The sequence below is a fragment of the Ylistrum balloti genome, unplaced genomic scaffold, assembly GCF_031769215.1.
Source record: "Ylistrum balloti isolate Yb309-2 unplaced genomic scaffold, AGI_CSIRO_Ybal_v1 Utg370554, whole genome shotgun sequence".
Lineage (NCBI taxonomy): Eukaryota > Metazoa > Mollusca > Bivalvia > Pectinida > Pectinidae > Ylistrum > Ylistrum balloti.
Window position 1 is genome coordinate 312,962 of NW_026782349.1, and position 16,428 is coordinate 329,389.

Genomic DNA, 16,428 nt, shown 5'->3' on the forward strand with positions numbered 1-16,428 from the left:
CTGCCGTATTCATGTTGATTGCAATTTGCCAATGATTTGCTTAACCCTGGTAATAAGACAACCCACATCTGTTGATGTTTCAGAAGAAACAACTGTATTTGTTTGTGTACAAAATCTCACCCTGGCCCCAGTTTCAAAAATGTTACTGAACTTAATGAATTTTCATTAACTTTTAATTGCCCTTAGGAAAGCATTACATAAGTTAAGGAAATTTCCTTAGATTAAGTTTTTCCCTGACTGATGTTATGCATTGCTTTTGAGTTAAGATTTTGTTAAGGAACATTAGTCAAGCTGGAGCCATTGGCACTCCATTTCTATTTTATTTTTTCTCGAGGTCAGAGTTATTATTGCCATGGAAATATAATTTATCAGTGAAAACAAATATAGAGTAACAATCTGTGAATATTTAGAAATTATTATCATTTTGTGTTTCCAGATACCCGGACACTATGGAAGCATTCTATCAGAGTCGTTTGCCAGGAACTTTTGAAGAGGAGAGAGCTGGCAAGAGGATGAAACTTCCAATCCCAGAAACATGGGAGACACAGGTGTCACTGAAGGGCAACAAGGCAAAGACTTGGGAGGATCTAATAGGTGAGTTTTGATCATTATCTATTACTGTCAATATGATACACTGTTTCTTAGTAATTATAAATGTCAATACGATATGCTGATACTTAGTATTTAAATTATCCACATAATTTAGTTTTATTCCCTGGATTGTTGTTTATTTATTAAGTTTATTAAAATTAATCATAGATTGTTGTTTATTTATTAAGTTTATTAAAATTAATCATAGATTGTTGTTTATTTATTAAGTTTATTAAAATTAATCATAGATTGTTGTTTATTTATTAAGTTTATTAAAATTAATCATAGATTGTTGTTTATTTATTAAGTTTATTAAAATTAATTATAGATTGTTGTTTATTTATGAAGTTTATTAAAATTAATTATAGATTGTTGTTTATTTATTAAGTTTATTAAAATTAATCATAGATTGTTGTTTATTTATTAAGTTTATTAAAATGTGCTGTATGTATTACTCTGACAGATAGCATACAACTATGGTTATAGTCTTCTTGAGACCTGAAAAGTTCAAATAACATATATATACACATTTACTTCTTTCTGAATGAAATTAAAACAAACTTTTTCCTACCCCAGACCACAATAAGCTTCCCTTTATGGCGATGCTGAGGAACCTGAGAAACCTGATCAAAGCGGGGATATCAGAAAAACACCACACAAACATCCTCAACAGACTGACTAACGAGGTTTGTGTATTTCCTTATAACTATTGCAGACAGACATGTTAAAGACAGGAAATGCTTTCTTCTCCAAACTCCCCTTCATTTTTATACAGAGTATGGGACCAATTCCAGACAGATTTTTAAAAGACAGGAATATACAGAGTATGGGGCCAATTCCAGATGGACTTATAAAAAACAGGAATATACAGAGTATGGGGCCAATTCCAGATTGGCTTATAAAAAACAGGAATATACAGAGTATGGGGCCAATTCCAGATGGACTTATAAAAAACAGGAATATACAGAGTATGGGGCCAATTCCAGATGGACTTATAACAAACAGGAATGTACAGAGTATGGGGCCAATTCCAGATGGACTGATAAAAAACAGGGATATACAGAGTATGGGGCCAATTCCAGATGGACTTATGAAAAACAGGAATATACAGAGTATGGGGCCAATTCCAGATGGACTTATAAAAAACAGGAATATACCGAGTATGGGGCCAATTCCAGATGGACTGATAAAAAACAGGAATTACAGAGTATGGGGCCAATTCCAGATGGACTGATAAAAAACAGGGATATACAGAGTATGGGGCCAATTCCAGATGGACTTATGAAAAACAGGAATATACAGAGTATGGGGCCAATTCCAGATGGACTTATAAAAAACAGGAATATACCGAGTATGGGGCCAATTCCAGATGGACTGATAAAAAACAGGAATATACAGAGTATGGGGCCAATTCCAGATGGACTTATAAAAAACAGGAATATACCGAGTATGGGGCCAATTCCAGATGGACTGATAAAAAACAGGAATATACAGAGTATGGGGCCAATTCCAGATGGACTGATAAAAAACAGGGATATACAGAGTATGGGGCCAATTCCAGATGGACTTATGAAAAACAGGAATATACAGAGTATGGGGCCAATTCCAGATGAACTTATAAAAAACAGGAATATACCGAGTATGGGGCCAATTCCAGATGGACTTATAAAAGACAGGAATATAGAGTATGGGAACGAGCATCAGTGAAGTGTATTTACAGGAAGATGGTTTATGATTGAGAATTTTAAATGCCATGACAAGGGGGTGGGCTTAATACAGAACATAGAATAATCAAGGGTAAAATGTGGTAACAAGAGGATTAACAGATTAATTGATTAATGGAGGATGGAGAAGATTTAGATTTGTTATCATAGAATATAGTCTAACCACATAAAAAATATACATTAATATAAAAAAACAAGGCAGTTTATATTAAAAATTTGATAAACATTGGTGTTTTAATAAGACAATGTAATCCATATTATTTGTGGGATGTGTCAAATGTGTAATTGGATAATCACTGAGATACATTAAATGGATGGAAGGTTTATTTTGGGAAAAATTATCATTCAGTAATTTTTTTGTATCTGTTGTTTTTCCAGAGACAAGTTGTGAACAGTAAGCAGTTTCCATTCCGATTCTTCTCTGCCTATGAAGTTCTAGGGAACCTGGAGAAGGATTATGAGAAGAGTCGTAAGTACGCTGACATACTGTGGTTATTGACTGAGTGGCAGTAGGATGTTATCATCTTGATAACAGATGTTTTAGACACCATTTCAATGGAGAAAACTTCTCTAATGCTCTAAGAAAAATCTAGGCCTGTTTGTTTATGCTGACAAATGGATTGGTCATACCATTTCAGTCCTGCAAATATTGATACAGGCCTTGAGAGGCTTAGTGGAGGAATCATCAGAAAGGAATGTAACATCAGTTGATCCATCCTTATTTCATAAAAGAACAATGCCAGTCCAGTCAAACTGAAAAGTGAAAATCCCTATGGTAAACAGTCTGTCATCACTGTACTGGAATGTGTACATATCAAAATAATTTTATACCCAACAGTCATTACACTTATCATCAAATTAAGTTTACTGATTGAAATTCAACTAAAAATAAAGTAATGTTTTTATTTAATTTCAAAATTAGTCCTGTTATAAAAATATGCCTTGTTATGGAGAATTTATGTTATATTTACATTGATTAATGGTGTAGAAGTCATAATGATCATGTTTATACTTGTGTTGACAGAAGCTGATATTGTGAAGGCAGCAGAAGATGCAGCTGTGTCCTTTACAGCCCCTGTAGGACGAGGAAGGGGTGGTGGGACCAGAGGGGCAGGCCGTGGGGCCAAGAAAACTAATCCAGAGATGTGGTGGCTGGATAAGAAGAAAAATAAAAACAAGGGGCCACAGTATGTATATATACACATGTGAAATCAACTCAGTGTTTCAGTAGCAATTTTGATATGAATTACTTCAAGGAGCCCGATATTCTTTCACATTGCATGATTATAAGGTTTACTTTTGTCCCTGTTATAGCTTTATAAGTGTATTAAAACATTCTTTGTATGACTACAGTAAAATTAAATCATGTGTTTGAGAAAATATTGAAGGACAGTGATGTGCAAGTGGTAGAAAATAGGAAACTGCAAATTTCAATATGGACTGCTAAAAGATGAAAATTTCAATATAAACTGTTGAAACATGTAAATTTCAATGTAGACTTCTGAAATATGCTAATTTCAATGTAGAATGCTGAAATATGCTAATTTCAATGTAGAATGCTGAAATATGCTAATTTCAATGTGGACTGCTGAAATTAGCATATTTCAATGTAGACTGCTGAAATATGCTAATTTCAATGTAGAATGCGGAAATATGCTAATTTCAATGTAGAATGCTGAAATATGCTAATTTCAATGTAGAATGCTGAAATATGCAAAATTGAATGGATGCTTATTTATTCTGGATTTCATTCTGCTGTTTCTACATTACAGGGAAACTCAATTTGACAAGCAACTGATAGCAAGGTATAGAAAAGCCCTTGATAAATCAGTGAAGATTGCCACAACATACAATGTTGAGCCCATAAAGGGGCGAACTATTGTTCTGTGTGACATTGGGCCTAGCATGGAGGTCAACTGTACTGCAGCTAAAGGACTTGGCAAACCTAGACAGGTATTGAAACAGGCAGGATATTTTTGGACAGGGACAAACATAGATAGGTGCTAAAAAAAGCACAATATTGATGGACAGGGGCAAACCTAGACAGGTACTTCAACAGACAGGATATCAATGGACAGGGGCAAACCTAGAAAGATACTTAAACAGACAGGATATTGATGGACAGGGCAAACCTAGACAGATACTTAAACAGACAGGATATTGATGGACAGGGTTACACCTAGACAGATAATTAAATAGATGGGACATTGATAGACAAGGACACATCACAATTCTGTCAGTTTTAATGTGAAATTTTGTAACATTGATCTTGTCATTGGAAACTTTTACCACGATGAATTTCAGGTGATCTTGTCTTATATGACTATTTATGTTGGTTGTAGATGAAGGAAGTTGCAGTTTTACTTGGATTAATGTGCAAGTATTCATGTGAGGAGTGTGATCTTGTAGCATTCACCCCAAAGACTTACTTCAACATCCAGCTCAAGTCTGGCACCATTCTGGAGAACATGGATGTTGTCCTGGATCCTATGACTGTAAAGATCACATAATCTTATGTTTTGGTTGGGATTGGGGTTGGAGTTGCCACTTCACTTCAAACACCTTCTTTTACTATTCTCACTATTCATTCATTATACTAAGCTTACATTAGGCATTTTACATCCTGAAGAATAATTTGAAACAATTTGATGTTATTTTGTCAGATTTTAAAATGTAACGATAGCTTTTGCTATGATAGCATTAGGGTATTGTTTTTAGCTCATTTGGTCTGTGTTGAGACTTCGTTTTAAGTTGCCTAACTTACCCTCTGCAGACTCCTTATTGAGTTACTCCCCCTACTGTCAGAAGACATCCTGTTGTGTTACCCCCTACTGCCTGGAGATCCCTTGTTGTGTCATTTCCCCTACTGTCCTGGAACTCCCTGTAGGGTTACCCCCTACTGTCATGGAACTCCCTGTAGGGTTACCCCCTACTGTCCTGGAACTTCCTGTAGGGTTACCCCCTACTGTCCTGGAACTCCCTGTAGGGGTTACCCCCTACTGTCCTGGAACTCCCTGTAGGGTTACCCCCTACTGTTCTGGAACTCCCTGTAGGGTTACCCCTACTGTCCTGGAACACCCTGTAGGGTTACCCCCTACTGTCCTGGAACTCCCTGTAGGGTTACCCCCTACTGTCCTGGAACACCCTGTAGGGGTTACCCCCTACTGTCATGGAACTCCCTGAAGGGTTACCCCTACTGTCCTGGAACTCCCTGTAGGGTTACCCCCTACAGTCCTGGAAATCCCTGTGGAGTTACCCCCTACTGTCTTGGAACTCCATATTAGTTACTCCATGCTACCTTCCCATACTGTCTGAAAACTTCCTATTGAATCACTTCACCTGCTGTCTGAAAATTCCCTATTGAGGTATTTTCCCTACTTTCTGGAGACTCCTGTTTGAGTTGCCGTCCCTACAGTCTAGAGACATTAGTTTGGCTTTGTGGTATGGTTATAATCTTACTACATATTACAATACATTGATTTTAACAACAAAAAATCAAGCCTTTCATTCGTATACTCGTTCTAAATATACCTAACATATTATATAGAATTGTAATAATTTTTTCAATGAAACTTTATGAAATACAGCTAATAAATATGGTATTCTGTTTGTATTACAGCTTGTCAATGCTGAAATGAAGAATTCTGAGTCTCTGCCATTTATGTTACCACACAAGATACTGTCGGATGCTTTGCGGGACAGAGTTCAGGTAGATAGGCAGCTGTTAAGGTGTTTTGTTTTCTGATAAAATTAATTGTATTGATAACTTTGCAACAATTTGCTTTACAAATATCAATTTTACGTGTTTTCTTGTCTGCACTAACAACATAATAGAAATATGTTGATGATATGATGTTTGTTTGTTTAGATTGATAACTTGATTTTCCTGAGTGGTGGAGATAATGTACCCACCCAACAGAAATATCTCTCAACATTTTTGAAGAAGTATAGAGAAATTGTCAACACGGACCTCTTGTATGTCAACATATCGTTTGCAGGAAAGAACTGTGGGTAAGTAAATTGTCTAGAATGATGGTCAAATCATTAAATAAAAATATATTCTCTTGATCATTGTATTGGTTGTTCTTCAAACTAGAATGTATTGGCTCAAAGATTTTTTGAGCTGGTTTAAATTAAGAAAGAAGTTAAAAAAAGTGTCAGAAAAACACCAAGGGTCACATTTAAAACTCAGTATGTCGAGAAAACGATGTATTTTTCAATAGCATCCAATGGAACAATATCAACACTGCTACTTTTTTGTACTTTACATTATATAATGAATAAAAGAATGACAACTATACAGTTTTTGTATTTGATAATATCTCACTATTTTGAATTAACAATAATGTGAAAATAAAATGAAATGCATTTTATTGAAATAGATTTACAGATATAGTGATGTTGAGAAGATATGAAGTGTTTGAAGAATTTTATTAATTTGTGTTTTTTAGATTCTCTGAGAGTATTATTCCAGAACATGACAATGACATCTATATCTCAGGATACAGTGATCAGATACTCCGGTAATATTGAGAGTGTATCATATTTTCTGATTAAACAGCATGGCAACAAGTTAAACCTTACATATTTTAGTGGCAGTTTTATTTTAGCACTTTTCACACTGAAAGTATTATGTCTAGATATGATTACACCAATTACCACTTCTCTATATGGTTGATATAATGCTACTAATATTGATGGGAAAATTTAGCATTGCATTTATTTGTGGATATGTGAAATTGTACTAAAATTTGATTGCCCTTAATTAAGGATGTTAACAGAACTGAAATACAAGATATGTTTAGTTATCTACCTTCTGATTGGATGTCACTTTATAGATTACAGGGTTACGTCTACTGATTTGTTTGTTATTTCAGGTTCATAGCAGAGAGAGGAGAAGGGGGACAACTCCGACATGTAGAAAATATAGATGAAGCATTTGACCTTCGACCCATGCCAGCCATCTCAGCAGACAGAGAAAACAAACCCAAATTAGTCCAACCAGCCAAACCTCTGCCTGTTGTGTCCAACTCACCCAGGTAACAGAAGAATGGGTTCTATTACAGTACCTCAAAATGTTGATTATTTTACAGATCTACTTTCAAATTCTGTCAGTGTTCTAGGGTACACAGAGTTGTTTTTGGTGATCAACATAAAAGTATTACTTTGGGTGTTTTTATTGAGTGTTTTGATATTCAATATTGCTTTATTTCAAAACAATGAAAAAATCAAGTGAGGATTATTTCTGTTGCTAGAAAGTTGACATTAATAGGAATGCTGCATAATCTGATGGTCAGGAGTTTTTAACACTCCCCTATGTAGCACTTTTTAAGATAACCAGCAAATCACCATGATCTGACAGGAAGTACTGATGTAGAAAATAATGTTTCAGCAGCTTTTAATTCATGATTAATGTGTTTCTTTTAACTACAGAACTGTTACCTTTTGGACAATCAGATTCAATTAGAGAGACATTACCTTATAACCTATCTTTTCATTTTCTGCAATTTTATTGGCAGTCCACATTCTTTATAATATCTTTGCAGCTGGAAAACACTGCGAGTGTTCATCTCCTCAACATTCCGGGACATGCATGGTGAGAGAGACATTCTCACCAGAAACATATTTCCAGAGTTGCGTGCCCTTGCAAAGAAACACTTCATCAACATATATGAAGTGGATCTCAGATGGGGAGTAACAGAAAAAGATACAAAGACAAACAGGTAAATCACAACTCAGTTTGAGGTTGTTTTTACAGATGGTTCAAATTTTCACAACTTTATCAAATTTACCTTGATACAAAAATATTGTAATTTTGGCTGATACCATGAAATAGACTTTTGTTTTCTTTAACGATTTCTTTTTCAAGATGTCTGCTTTTCATGGCTTTATTCTACACTCAGAAACAGTGAGAAATAGATGATAACATCCTTTACAGGTTTTAACTAAAACTTCACATTTTCATTTACCATGTGACATCATTTTCCAAAGATAGAAGTGTTGATGTTCATAATATTTTGAAACTTTATCTTTAATGAGAAAAGTGCTTGTTAAATTCAACTGACTGGAAATCTTTGTATATGGTTTTCTTGTGCACATTTGTTGTTATATCACATATAAGCAGTAAATTTCTATCAGATCAAGGTATTCTTTAACAATGCCTGATATGAAAAGGTTGCATTTTTATATAAAAAATCATCTTAAAAATATTTCAATGCAATTTTCATTATCAGAAGTTATAAATGTTTAATTATACTAAGCTGGGATATGCTTAATTGGTATTGCTATTTCCAGAACCATGGAGCTATGTCTCTCAGAGGTCAAACAGTGTGACCTGTTTCTGGGAATACTGGGAGAGCGTTATGGCTGGGTACCGGAAAAGTATGTTGTCCCAGATACATCTGAGTATGATTGGGTCAGGGAAAGTAAACCTGGGCTGTCAGTTACCGAAATGGAGATGTATGCTGGAGCCCTGAGTCAGCCAGAGAAAGTGCAACAATCAGCCTTCTTCTTCCTCAGAGACAGTCAGTTTGAAAAGTAAGTACAGCAAGATATTCAGTGTCACATTCTCATTATGAAATGTAAATAGTTGTGAGGCTAACATTTGATTGTGAAAAGTTCAGGTTTTGATTTGTCTGTGTCATGATCATGTTGAAAAGAAAAAGAATCCTTCTGTCTCAATTTTAGGAACATTCCAGGAGAATTCACAGCCGACTTTATGGCTGAGAACAATGAATGTAGAGAGAAAATGGCCAACCTGAAAACAAGGATACGAAACAGTGGCCTGGAAGTTTATGACGAGTATCCTTGTCAATGGGGTGGGGTGGCTGAGGATAAACCTCTTGTGTCAGGCCTGGAATTGTTTGGTGCAAGAGTCCTTAATAACCTCTGGAACTCAATCAACAAACTCTACATAGAAGAGGTATAGTATTCCTGACACGAAATATGAAGTCAGATTACTGATTTTTTTTTTTTTTATTTTTTGAGAAAATAAGAACTTGTCATAGTCCATCCACTCTGTAAAAGTACCCCATGGTTGATGGAGGGGGTAACGGGTATATCTCTTGTACTTTTAAATTTCAATTTCTAGGTATCAAAAAACACCAACAGTACTCGCTTGATCATTCTAATCATAAGTTGCATAGTATTTTGAAGACCTCTTTAGCAGAATGTTAAGGACAAGAAAACATGTTTTGTATGTTACAGGCCGAAATCTTGGATGAGAATACACACATATCAAAGCAACATCAGGCTATGTTGGAACGGCACCAAGACAACTTCGTCGGGCGAAAAGCTATGATCAAAGATTGTCTGAAACAACTGCAGTTTGTGCCCTCTGGAATTTTGGGATTGGTCGGCAAACCTGGAACTGGGAAATCTGCTGTGATGGTAAGGACTGAAATGATTGCTTCTGTAGAAGTTTAACTAATATTGAATTTGCAATTTGGATTTGTGTAGGTTAGCGCTGTCGGTTCCTAGTATACAAAATTATAATCCTGAGGACATAAATAATGTATTTATCATAGTAATTCTAAGGAGATTGTGCAGCGCTATAAATGAATTTTAAAAAACAAACCTAGAGTCAAATGTAGGCCTTAAAACATATACTCAACAAAAAAAGAAAGGTTAACATGTTTCCTTGGCGAATACCTGTAAATGAGTGAAAACAAAATGACGTTTGTGCAATATTAGAAAATGGTAATGTGTTACATTACAAAATCCAAGGGGGTTACCAAAATCATTCAAGCGTGAAAGTCTGTATTAGCGAAAGAGCTGCACAAGGTTTTTTGCGACTAACTTGTATCTTCGCTTGAATTTCATAAACATTCAAACTGACAACTGTTCCTTAGATCCTTAGGACTTAGAAATCACCGAATCTTGCTATCTATCAACTTTATCATTATGCCCCGGCTGTCACAAGTACAGAGAGAAAGGGCTGTAGGCATGATCCAGGCTGGGGAGTCTCGCTGTGGAGTTGCACTGCATTTTGGTTGCAGTGTTAAGACAATTTGCCAGTTGGTAAGTCGTTCAAACCAAACTGGGTCAACATCTGATCGTCCCCGAAGCGGCCGACCCTGTAAAACGACCACCAGGGATGACCGTCGTATACGATTGATACACTTGCGCAATCGATTCGTAACTGCAGTAGAGACTACAAGGACATTGTTTGGGCGTCGTGTGTCTCCCCAAACAGTCCGCAACAGGTTGAGGGCCTACCAATTGAAAGCGCAACGTCCCTACACTGAACCCACTTTGTTGCAACGTCACCGTAATAATTGGCGTAACTGGACCTGTGTTCACAGTCGTTGGGCCTTACGACAATGGAACAATGTTCTGTTTTCAAATGAGTCCAGGTTTTGTCTGCAACACGGTGACGGAAGGCGCAGAGTGTGGAGGCGATTAGGGGAGCGTTTTGCAAACTGCTGCGTCGCAGAACGGGACTGCTTTGTAATGGTTTGGTGTGGTATTTGTGGGGGAACTCGTACCAGGCTTGTTGTGTTAAATGGCAATTTCACCGGCATTCGATATCGGGACGAAATTTTAAGACCAGTGGTTCTGCCATTCTTAAGACGCCATGGCGTTGGCGCCATTTTTCAACAGGATAACGCACCAGCGCACATCAGTCGCGTCAGCAGAACTTTCTTGCAGCAGAATAACGTACAGGTGTTAGATTGGCTATCTAAATCACCTGATTTGTCACCGATTGAACATGTCTGGGACGTTCTTGGGCGACGCATGAGAGAACGTCAAAATCAGCCGTCAAACTGGCAGGAGCTGGCCCAAGTCTTGATCGCTGAATGGAACAACATCTCTCCTCGAATTATCGGCCAGTTTACGAGTTCCATGCGACGACTCTGCAATGCTGTTTATTTCACAAACGGTGGCCATACCTGTTACTAATGGTGTTACCTTTGAAATTGACCCCAACGTCCTTTACAGTCGAATAAAATCAACTGAACGCAAAGTTTTATAATGAACCATGACTGCAGTTTTATCAGAATTGATCAATTACTTTATTCGTACATGATTGGTAAGGATTTAAGAAGGGGTTAATTAATCACAGAATAAAGTAGTGTTACCTTTCTTTTTTTGTTTAGTATAAACTGGACTGATATAAAGGAATATTAAAAGTATTTTCCATTCTATCATCTCCCCTTGATTATGTCACTTGTAGTATAATCACAAATAGGCTAAGTTATTTACTATAGCATATTGTGATTGTCATGTCATAACTTGTTGATAGGCCTCCTTAGTGCACAGTTATGTAGAGTCGTCCATGTGTGACAGTGCCTTGTCTGTACTGACCCACGTCGTAGGAGCTGCTCCAGGATCTACCAACATCCTGGCAACTCTTAGGCGCCTTACTCATGAAGTAAAACGACGATTTGGGCTGGTCAAAGAAGTCCCTGAGGATTTTAAGTAAGTATCTACCCTAATAAACTGTCACTAATATTCACAGAAGCTTGATCTCCCAAAAAACCCAAGAGAAATGTGTAAACAGATTCACTCTAAACATTCTCATGTTGATTGAATCTGGACCATATAAAATCATTCTATTGCCTTCACAATTTCTAACATCTGTGATGGTCAGATAAAACAAGTTTTACTGTAGCAAATGGACAAATACTGGTCCCTCTTGTGGTCAGATTAAGCAGGTTTTACTGTAGCAAATGTACAAATACTGGTCCCTCTTGTGGTCAGATTAAGCAGGTTTTACTGTAGCAATTTAACCAATATTTGTCTTTTTGATGGTTGGATTAAATAGGTTTTACTTGTCAGGATAAATTTGCTCAAAATGTTTAGAAAATATCAATGTTAAGTTAGTCAGACCTTCCATTCTTGAATTACATTATTATTGTACATTGAATCTTGTTTGATAGTAGAAGCAGATTATAAATTGAACTGAAGTATTACAGACTATGTAAGAAGTATCATGTTTGATTTAGGAACCTTGGCCTGGTGTTTGGTGAGATGTTGAAGGAAGCTGGTACCATGTGTGGGTCCCCTCTCCTCATATTTATAGATGGTGTGGACATCATGGAAAGCGCCTACCAACCAGACAACCTAGAGTGGCTGCCAACACCAGTACCTAAGGTATGTTAGCTATATAAAGTTTTCACTTTTCACCAAGGTGACCAGAGTTCAATGTCCCTATTACATGTATGGGTGTCAATTCATTAATCTTTTGTGTTTTTCCTGGGTACTTCACTCTAAAGAAAGATCATTCATGTTTCCATCTGGATCAACAACAGTTAAAAGATTTTGTTTTGTAATTGTTGTTACATAGATAAATTTTGTATTTTTAAGCTATGTTGTTGAGGTTCCCAGGATTTTAGAAGAAGAAGTTGCTTCTTGTCTGTTGTCTGTTTTCTTGATTAATGTTACTCATTCTGTTAAACCTTTGAGTAAAATGTCCCTGACTTCACTGTTCACATAATGTTGTTTTACACTTGTATTTCATTTTAGAATGTGATATTCGTACTTACTGTGCTGGATGGTGGAAAATGTCACATGTCTCTCCAACGTCACAAAGGTCAAGAGGTCAGTGTTGGGGGTCTTGACATGTGGGACAAGGCAGATGTTGTCAGGACAACACTGGCCACTCACAGAAAAGCACTGGATGAGACGCCTTTCAACAACCAGGTACGTCCACAGTAACATACTTTTTACTCACAGGAAAAACGGGGTGTCCCTATGAAAATTTCTCAACTTCAGATACCGAAAGTATTGACAATGCACCAAATATCATTAGGTGATCCTGACATTTCTTTACATTTGACCAGTGTTTGATAATATCAATCTGATGTAGTCAATGGGATGTTAAAACATAAGTAAAACATGGTCCTAATCCATGGTCCTAATCCATGGTCCTAATCCATGGTCCTAATCCATGGTCCTAATCCATGGTCCTAATCCATGGTCCTAATCCATGGTCCTAATCCATGGTCCTAATCCATGCAAACTATAACTACACTATAGAATTGAGTATAAAGTTCTCGTCAAACTTTCAATCACTCTGTCAACCTTTATTTTAAAAGGCTATGTCTAGATACTAGATAGCAAGAGGTTGGCTGCCTACATAACAAATTAAATTTATTTAACTTTGCTGTAAATATTGTGTATATCATTTTAATCACATTAAGTTATTGACTCAAGATGTAATAAACAAAAGATAAAGTCTGTTATCATTAATTATCCTCAGTAGTGATGATTATCTTTTTGATGAGATAAGCCTTACCCTTTCTGTGTTTTAGTTGAAGCTTTTATTGTCAAAGAAAGAAGCATCAGTGCCGTTGTTCCTCAAATTAGCTTGTGAGGAGCTACGAGTGTTTGGAGTCTTTGAAAAGGTGAGAATAACTTCAACTTTTACCATATGTTAAAGCATAGTCTGAAAATTAACACAATGATCTATCCAGGAAAAACTTCCAGAAACCACCACTTTGGTTGTCTTCGTGACAAACTTATGATTCATTATGGTAGTATTGTTACATTTTGCATCATATTGGATGCTTCAACCAGTGCTCTAAACAAAAATGGAAGTTACAGTTGGACTAGCATATCCTATCACCTTTAAAAGTGTAAATTTAATGATCAAACATTGTTTCTTGTAACTGAAAGCTGAGAACATTGGCATGATACTATACTTAAGCACAATGTTTTAGGTTAGCAGTAAGCTGAAAGCCCTCCCTCACACTGTCCAGCAGTTGCTACAGGAAGTACTTTCACGCCTTGAAAATGACCTTGGCAAGGAAACTGTTGTCATGGCAATGTCACTCCTCATCTGTGCCAGGGAAGGTAAGACATGAAATTGTGTATAATGATAATTTTGGAGAGAATGATACCCTAATATTACAGATGGAGTTTATAAAATTAACTTAAAAAAAGCAGAGAGAATAAAAGCTTTGTGTCATAGAGGGTGATTATAAATAAACATTTAAATGTGATATTTTTCCACATGGGTGTAGTTTCACTGGCTCCATCATGAGTTTTAATCCTTTTCATCTGGAATGACACCTGTCTTTCCATGAATGGTTCCCTATATTTGTTGTACAACTACTGTATACTGGGAAATTTTTGCCCTCATACAATTTTTCACACTTTTCCTCCATGAACAGGGAGGGTGAATGCAAGATTTGGGGGCAAAAATTTATAACACATATATAGCCCTTTTATATAATCTTCAGAGGGCAAAATGAACATGAGGCGAAGTCATGTATAATGGTACAAGGGTGAAAATATTCTTGTGTTAAGTATGTAGTACATGTAATAGGACAGTTAGATACTGCCGTAGCTAGTCTACATACTTTTGTTGTCAGGAATGGTTGAATCATTTACCCATCCAGATATAGAAATTTGTGACTTAAAAATGTTCTTAATGATTACTGTAACTAGCAAGATATTTTATCTAATTAATTACTTTACATTGTTGTTAATATAGATGTAACTGTGTTGTCAGGTTTGGATGCTGAGGAGCTACATGAATTGTTGAGCTTGAAGTCACTGCTAGGTAAAACCAAGATCAGTGTTCAGGGAGTCATCAATATCCATCTGGCACAAGAGAACTTGATACCACCGCTCGTTTTCTCCCAGGTCAAGCGATCACTGCAGACATTCCTTAACCCACAGGATCGCTGGTATATACAAATCTACATCACTACCATTTAACTTATATTCTTTTATGTATTCTAATAGATGGCTGAGTTTTGAAATTTGAAATGTTAAAATACTTAAAATTGGATGCTCTTCTATTAAGTGTACTGTAGATAATACAATTTGTTTCACTTTCATGTTAGGTGTGTATTTAGATCTGAACCTTATTTTCCTTTAACTTACATTTTAAAGGAGAACCCTACTTTCACTTTGCCTATATTTCGCAGGAGTACCAGACTGAGTCTAGCCCATGCTGATATAGAGACTGCTGTGAGACAACGTTACCTCCGAGGATCAGCTGCAGAACAGGAATTGACTCTTCATAAACTTCTGGCTGGTATGTTTATTCAAAATGATCAATGACTTACACTTTCTGTTTCACAATGACAAGGGTACAATTGTTAAACATATATTGGTTATATACTGTCAGTGTTGTTGGTTGGTTTGATACAGTCCATTTCTTTGACACGTCCTACTTTTAGGCATTGTCTCTCCTAGAATTAGGACAAGTCAGTGTCCATATTTACTGTAAAACTCTTGACAAGGGGAGCAGTGTTTTCAATAACACTATTAATTTTCCTTTTATCTCTTCAAATGACATAGACAATCGATCAATGATCACAGTTTGTAACATACTGATACAGCAGTTGTTAGTACCAAGCATTAAGAAAAATTTGACAGCAGCAGCACATCTACTATTTTGAATGAGATAGATGTTATTAACAATTCTCATTACTTGGGTGAATGTTTAATTAAAACACTGTTAACAATATCAAAACATCACTCTTGTATATGTGTTGATTTTGAACATATCATTTTTAGGTTATTTCTACCGTCAAGCTGACCCTGACAGAAACCAGAGTTTCCATGGTAACAGCATGCGGGCCTATTGTGAACTGCCGTATCATTTGGTGAGTATACCATGTATCAACAACAATTATTACTTAACAACAATAATTGTGTAAATCATACTGAATGTGTTGTTTATATACTGTATACCAGGAATCTTTTGTCCTTGACAAAAACATTTGATCTAGTAACTCATTACATTGTCAAATTTGGCCCATTCTTACAGGGTTAAAATGGTGAAAGTTAAATGATGATGAAGGTTTATTGGTTTACAGTAAGTTGAAGAAAAATTAATGCCTAGGAAGAAGATTTGATGTGCTTTTCTATCTTTATTTTCTTTAACAAATTAAAATTTCACCTCACCGTACCTACATCTATGTTCTATTGGTCTATTATTGCTTGCCTGTAGCAATACTTACATCACAGATTTAATATTACCTGTCTGTTGTCTCACCTGTAGCAATACTTACATCACAGATTTAATATTACCTGTCTGTTGTCTCACCTGTAGCAATACTTACATCACAGATTTAATATTACCTGTCTGTTGTCTCACCTGTAGCAGTACTTACATCACAGATTTAATATTACCTGTCTGTTGTCTCACCTGTAG

General features: G+C 36.2%; 1 protein-coding gene across 1 annotated transcript in view; it reads left to right on the forward strand.

Annotated features, from left to right (window-relative positions):
- LOC132556191 (telomerase protein component 1-like) overlaps positions 1 to 16,428 on the forward strand; it is a 55,518-nt gene that overhangs the window by 5,086 nt on the left and 34,004 nt on the right. The window contains exons 8-29 of the mRNA XM_060220583.1: positions 437 to 594; positions 1,168 to 1,277; positions 2,694 to 2,784; positions 3,340 to 3,487; positions 4,088 to 4,268; positions 4,658 to 4,810; positions 5,935 to 6,024; positions 6,184 to 6,326; positions 6,767 to 6,838; positions 7,193 to 7,354; positions 7,862 to 8,038; positions 8,610 to 8,852; positions 9,003 to 9,237; positions 9,522 to 9,704; positions 11,560 to 11,735; positions 12,263 to 12,410; positions 12,783 to 12,959; positions 13,571 to 13,663; positions 13,979 to 14,111; positions 14,773 to 14,950; positions 15,194 to 15,303; positions 15,789 to 15,877. Coding sequence (XP_060076566.1) covers positions 437 to 594; positions 1,168 to 1,277; positions 2,694 to 2,784; positions 3,340 to 3,487; positions 4,088 to 4,268; positions 4,658 to 4,810; positions 5,935 to 6,024; positions 6,184 to 6,326; positions 6,767 to 6,838; positions 7,193 to 7,354; positions 7,862 to 8,038; positions 8,610 to 8,852; positions 9,003 to 9,237; positions 9,522 to 9,704; positions 11,560 to 11,735; positions 12,263 to 12,410; positions 12,783 to 12,959; positions 13,571 to 13,663; positions 13,979 to 14,111; positions 14,773 to 14,950; positions 15,194 to 15,303; positions 15,789 to 15,877 — 3,250 coding nt within the window. The remainder of the gene's footprint in view (positions 1 to 436; positions 595 to 1,167; positions 1,278 to 2,693; positions 2,785 to 3,339; positions 3,488 to 4,087; positions 4,269 to 4,657; positions 4,811 to 5,934; positions 6,025 to 6,183; positions 6,327 to 6,766; positions 6,839 to 7,192; positions 7,355 to 7,861; positions 8,039 to 8,609; positions 8,853 to 9,002; positions 9,238 to 9,521; positions 9,705 to 11,559; positions 11,736 to 12,262; positions 12,411 to 12,782; positions 12,960 to 13,570; positions 13,664 to 13,978; positions 14,112 to 14,772; positions 14,951 to 15,193; positions 15,304 to 15,788; positions 15,878 to 16,428) is intronic.